Raw genomic sequence first — 6,040 nt, forward strand, 5'->3', positions numbered from 1 at the left:
GGTTAGTTGGTTGGTTTGGATGTTGTATTGCCTTCCCTCAAAAGACTTTTTACCCCTGTGTATAATTTTAAGACTCCAATATTCACAGCATGGCCTAATTAAACATCTTCTAGGAAGCACACAGTCTGATTAGCACATTAACTCAGGCATAAACCAGCCGTGACCATGTTGCTCCAAGTCTGGATCAGACCAGTCTGGGAAAAAACAATCAATGAAAACTGCTAAAACATACTAATCCTAACATTATTTTATCCTCCATCATTTAAGATCTTCTTTTCCCTGTCAGTTCTTATGCAATTGTTTTAATATTTATTTTTGGTGTGAGAATAGCCACCTAGCATACTAGTGATAAAAATGAATACTTCAGTTCTGAAAATTAAATAGCTTTACCTTTATTCCCAAAGCCTCCCACCATCAGATTAGAGAAAAGTCAGAGATAATTTTACAGTTACTTGCCAATAACTGGAGTCCAGAACTCTCCTTCCAATACCAGTTCCTATTCTGGAAAGGGGGAGCAAGATGACTACCCATTTCTGACGTCTTTTTATTGTACGGTGGCTAGTTGTTTGCTTTAAAGCAGAACAATGCATATGGCCATTAAGGTGGGAATATCTTCCCCCACAGTCTACACTTGTGCTACCCAAAATGGTGGCCACTAGCCACACATGGCTAGTGAGCATGTAAAATATGTGTGGAGCCACGGAGGAACTGAATTTTTAGTTTTATCAATTTTATTAATTATAAATTAAAATTGAAAAGCTGATACTCATTTGTTATCGGAAAAGCTTTAAATATGTTTGGAACAACTTAAGTATATGAATATACTATATCACCTGTAAAACTTTATAAAATATAAACATAGGTGTCCATCAATAAATGAGTGGATCAAAAAACAGTGGTACATTTACACAGTGGAAGACTACACAGAGGAAAGAAAGAAGGAGCTCCTACCCTTTATGACAGCATGGATGGATCTGGAGAGGATTATGCTAAGTGAAATAAGCCAGATGGTGAAAGACAAATACCATATGATCTCACCTATAAGTGGAACCTAAACAACAAAACAAATAAACAAGCACAACAGAATCAGAGACATGAAAATAAAGAACAAACTGACAGTGACCAGAGGGGAGAGGGGAGAGAGAGATAACGGGGGAAAGAAGGGGAAGGGGCAAGTCAAAGAACATGTATAGAGGACCCATGGGCACAGACAGGGTGTGGGGGGATAAGATTAACTATGGAGGGAGGGGGGCTGAGGAAGGGGAGAGCAACAGGGAAAAATGTGGGACAACTGTAATTGAACAACAATAAAAAAAAAGAAAGTAAAAAAAATCTAAACATAGGTCAGTATTTCTGATGAAAATTTAGTGACTGAACTTTGATGTGCATAAGTATGAAACACAAGCTATAGTTCAAAGAATAGACAAAAATAATGAAAAATATCTCATTACTAATTTTTTAAATGTTGACCATTTGTTGAATACTTTAATCTATTATAATATTTTGCATATGTTATTTTCAATAAAATGTCTTATTAAAGCTAATGTCACTGGATTTTTCTTACTTTTTAATATACTACTGGAAAATTTTAAATACTCATATTTCTTTTGGGCAGCACTAATACAGAATAATAACACTAAACAGTGGCATAAATATATGAAATGGGCCAGTGAAGGTTTAGAAAATCTATGTAGTGTGAGAAAAAAGCTAAAGACCAGACAGCACTGAGTTCAAATCCAGCTCTGACACTGACCACCCAATGGTACTTGAGCAGGCCATTCAGCTTCCCTAGCCTGTATTTCCCCAAGTGTAAAATGGGAAGAATAGTTTCCTGGCTTCAACAAAATATTTGTAAAGTGCCCAGTGTATCCTCAGTTTAAAAAAACCATTGACTAAATAGTTGTTTTGCAATAGAAAGCAGAGATTTCAGACAACTACTAAGAATTGACTGCTTCTCAATGTTAATTAATAAATATTGCATCACACATATTTTGTGAGAAATGGCAGTGAAAGGAAAGACTGCAGATATCCTCTGGATAAGCTTATGGTCAGGCTGAAGTCCTGATTAGTGAAAACTAAAAGCCTGCCATTAGCTGGTCCTCCTGGAGAAGCAGATCCTCCACGGCACTTTGCAGGACAAAAAGCAGCAAATTTTCTCAGGTACCACCACTAGCCTGGTCTGACAGTTTCACCCCCTTCACTCTAGCAGACAATATCTTCAGTTCCTAAAAGAGTAAATCATTTTAACCCAGACAAGTATAAATGATAAATCAAGAAAACTTGACTACTTTAGAGAATAACAAATATTTCATAGCGCACAACCTATGTTTCTTTAATGAATGGAAGAAATGAGCAAGGATTGTAGCAATGTTTGCCCACATTAAATGCATTCCACCAGGTCACCCAACTCCCACTTACCCCCAACATCTGGTGGAGGTAGTGATACTCTGGCCCTTGATTATACAGCAGGAAGGATTTCCAGAAAAGCAAAACGTTCAGGGAGAGCCAGATAAGCTAAATCATACAAAAGGAGAAAACAAAAATTAAACATAAACATTACCTGATGAATGGAAACCTTAAGTACATTCGTTGGACACAATACTTTCAATGAAACTTCTATTAGTAATTGAAGGAAGCAATCTCAATTAACCAGCAAGCTGAAAACCACTCAAAGAAAAACAGATCTGACCTCACTCAGTCCCTGCACCTAAGAGTAAGCATTTGGGTTGACAACAGGTCTTCTGAATGACCTGCAGGCATCCCCGGCGGTGCAAAAGAGGACTACGAAATTAGTGGCATCACCATGTCCCAAGCGTTGTATATTGTTAAAATACAACATCAAGCAGAGCCATCTAGGAGAAGAGCAAAGAAAGGAAGATGTTTAAAGGGTTAAGAAAGAGCACGTTCATTAAAGTCATCCCTTCTCCCTCCACCTCCGCTCTCCCATCAGTGTGTAGGAAAGTTCTCATGCACTGGAGGAAGGGTGGGATCATTATTGTCTGCAGGTATTAACAGCGGAAAGTTTTATTAGTTGAGAATGTTCGAATTAGAGGCAAAAGTTCCACGTCCAGCTTCCCACCCGCGCACGCTCGGAGAATGAATCAAAATTGCTGCACAGGAGACCCAGCGCCGGGGCAGCTTGGCCCGCCATCCTACCAGGCAGAGGTGTTTAACCCCTTCGTTGGCCAGCCAGCTCCTCCAGGACACAGCCATGCCGCCAGGCCCGCCTCGCTGCGCTCGCCGCCCGCCCGAGAAGGTGCGCCGGCGGCCGGGGCAGCGGTTACAGCAGCGCCGGTGGGGGCGGGTCGGGACCGGGGAGGGGGCGGTGGTCAGAGACTGAGTGGAAGCCCAGAGGCCGGCGCGGAGCCAGCCGGGCGGGGTCTGCGCCCGGGAGCCGGGTCTTCCGGGCGCGGCGGCTGCGGGCCGCGCCGGGGCTGCGCTGCCCGCTCGGCGGCGGAGCGCGCTCTCCCGCCCCGCAGCCCGGGGCTGCGCGGGGCTGCGCCGCCCTGCGGGTCCCTTTGTCTGCGGGCCAGCCTGGAGTGGCGGCTGCTGTTCAGGGTGCCCTGGGCTGGGAACGAAGAGGCGCCGCAGCCAACCCGACTCGAAAGACAAAGATGTGGAAGATGATACTCGTACTTGAAGTGGAGACCCTGGCCTCCCTTCTCCGTGTGTGTGAACCAACACACATTCCTAGTTCTTTTGGAGTGGTCGTCCATCCTTCCCCCCAAAAAAGTTCCGCTCAGGGAGACTTGGTAACGAAATTAAGGCCGGAAATAGTCTTTTGTGTACTAGCGGCCCCTTCTCCCAGCCGTGCTTTCGGCCACTCGTCGCACCCTCAAACGCCCCCTTCACAACCCACACCTGGAGCCTGCCTCCGCCTCCCTCTTCCCTATCCCCCCATCCTTATGCCAACCACACTGATGCAAAGCTTTTAAGAAAATTCGGAATAAAATGAGCCCAGAGGATTAAGGGTTACAGCTTACGTACTTCTCAGGGGCTTTAGGGAAGCTCACATTCACTCTGCTTAGGAATTTGCATTTCACTACCTAGTGTCAGAGTCTGTTTAGTAACCAGAATCCTCTGGAGCCTGTATCAGAGGCCAGGTGAAGGGTGAGAAGAGTGTGGGACTGACACAAGGTACCTGCCTTACGCTGCAAAATATCAGTGTTAGGAAAGAGAAAAAAATCATTCAGGTAGAAGAATATCTCATGAAAAAGTTAAGTGTTCAATAAATGTTTGTTAAATCGGGAACTTCCCAACATTGACAACTAACAAGTGGTGGAAAAAGTAAACATTTAGTAGCCTAATCTCATGGCCTTCAAGCCCCCCCCTTTTTTTTAACACAATACATTTTACAATACATGCCATAATATATAATTGAAACGAATATTTCATAAAATCATACTTTCTTTACCAAATGCAATATCGTTATATCAATTAACTTCATGAACTGATTAATAACTGATTCAATTTAAAGCTTGAATGCTCCATAGCAATTCCCAGTTATATTTCACCAAGTTACCTCTCTAGCAGTCTGTCATCTCTTCTTGGTACATGACTTTCCTGTTTCATGCATAATCAAATCCTGAAAACTGCCTACAATTCTTCCTGGAGTACTCAGGGAACATGTCATTTATAAATAACACCCTGTTTCACACCAAGTGATATCTAAGGGGCCAGAAAAAGAGCAGAGAACCCAAGGAGTATCACCACCGGAGAAAGTTCAGATTCTGCGACACACAGGTGCTCCTCAAACCACACCCCTGTGTGACCATGCCAGAGCCACAGTCTCAACAGACGGGAGGTGGGGAAGGCCTGAAAAATGGCTTGGTTCTGGTCACAAGCTGCGAGGAGTGAAGCAACGGAAGAACAGTAGAATAAAACACATCGTTTTAAAAGTTCAGCTACTCCCAGAGGGGAAGAAGTCTAGGTCCTACTGTGAACACAAGTGTCAGGCACTGTCCTTGTGACTTCATGTATAAAATCTCATTCAGTTCTCGTACAAGAGCCATGTGGCTGTCAGTGCCACCACTTTAAAATAAGCAAACTGAAGCTAAAAGAGATTTTAAAACTTTCTTGAGGGGGTGGGGGAAACGGGGAGATGTCAGTCAAAGGGTGGTAACTTCCAGTTATACAATGAGTAAGTTCAGGAAATCGAATGGACAGCATGTTGGTTATAGTCAATAATACTGCGTTACATACTTGAAAATTAGGAAGAGTAGATCTTAAATGTTCTCACCACACAAAACAAGTGACAACTATGTGAGGGGATGGATGCGTTAGCTGAAGCTAGTGATGGCAATCTTTCACAATGTATGCGCATCATATCAACACAAGGTTACGTGCCATATCTCGAGGAAGGTGGAAAAACATCATGTTAAATAAAATAATAACATCGCAGTAAAGATGAAAAATAAATAAAAAAGACACTTGTCTGAAATGTTAAAACAGTAGTTGTTTAGGACTCAAACAACCCATAATCAGATACCTTTGTGAAACCCTTTTGTAAAATGACCGAGCGCTAAACAAATGTTGATCCTTATCACTATTTTCTTACAGGAGCTCTGTAAAAGGGGCCCAGGATCCGTCTGCTTCTGTCGCCTTACAAGGAAACAATACTGCAAGTTGTCCCCCGGAGACAGAGCTATGCCTTGTTGTGCAGGAACTCTCATTATTGAGTTTCTTTTCAATAGGCCAGGTTATTTAGTGCCAGTAGTTAGTACTGTCTGCTTTCCTGAGATGGGAAGGGCTGGAAAGCAGTGAGGAGAGAGTTCTGCAGCTATATCGGTATTCCAAAAATCATAATGAAAATTAATCACACTTTTGTCAAGAGAAGAATGCAAGAGAAAAAAATCAAACGACATACCTTTGCTATCGGTTGAAATAATGGTGAGAGTAGGAATCCTCCTATACTGTTTGGCAGTTAGAAATGTTCTTGACCTAATGTTTATTGCTTAATAAACACAGAAGCTTTCTCTTCTTGTTAGACAATGCCCTCCCATACATGAAATCCCTGGAGAAGAAATTGGTAAATGTTTGC

General features: G+C 42.6%; 1 protein-coding gene across 7 annotated transcripts in view; it reads right to left on the reverse strand.

Moving 5' to 3' along the window:
• The window catches only part of NOX4 (NADPH oxidase 4), a 168,117-nt gene extending 163,463 nt beyond the window's left edge, over positions 1 to 4,654 (reverse strand). For 2 of the 7 annotated variants that reach the window (XM_053925251.1, XM_053925248.1), the window contains exon 1: positions 2,561 to 3,073. Coding sequence is in view for 3 of the 7 variants with exons in the window: in XM_053925246.1 (XP_053781221.1) it covers positions 2,419 to 2,514; positions 3,157 to 3,213 (153 nt within the window). In the remaining 4 variants the exon portion in view is untranslated. The other 5 variants (XM_053925246.1, XM_053925249.2, XM_053925252.1 and 2 more) reach the window with 5 other exon arrangements.
• Between the last annotated feature and the right edge of the window lie 1,386 nt (positions 4,655 to 6,040).

The sequence above is a fragment of the Desmodus rotundus genome, chromosome 5 (genome assembly GCF_022682495.2).
Source record: "Desmodus rotundus isolate HL8 chromosome 5, HLdesRot8A.1, whole genome shotgun sequence".
NCBI classification, from domain to species: domain Eukaryota; kingdom Metazoa; phylum Chordata; class Mammalia; order Chiroptera; family Phyllostomidae; genus Desmodus; species Desmodus rotundus.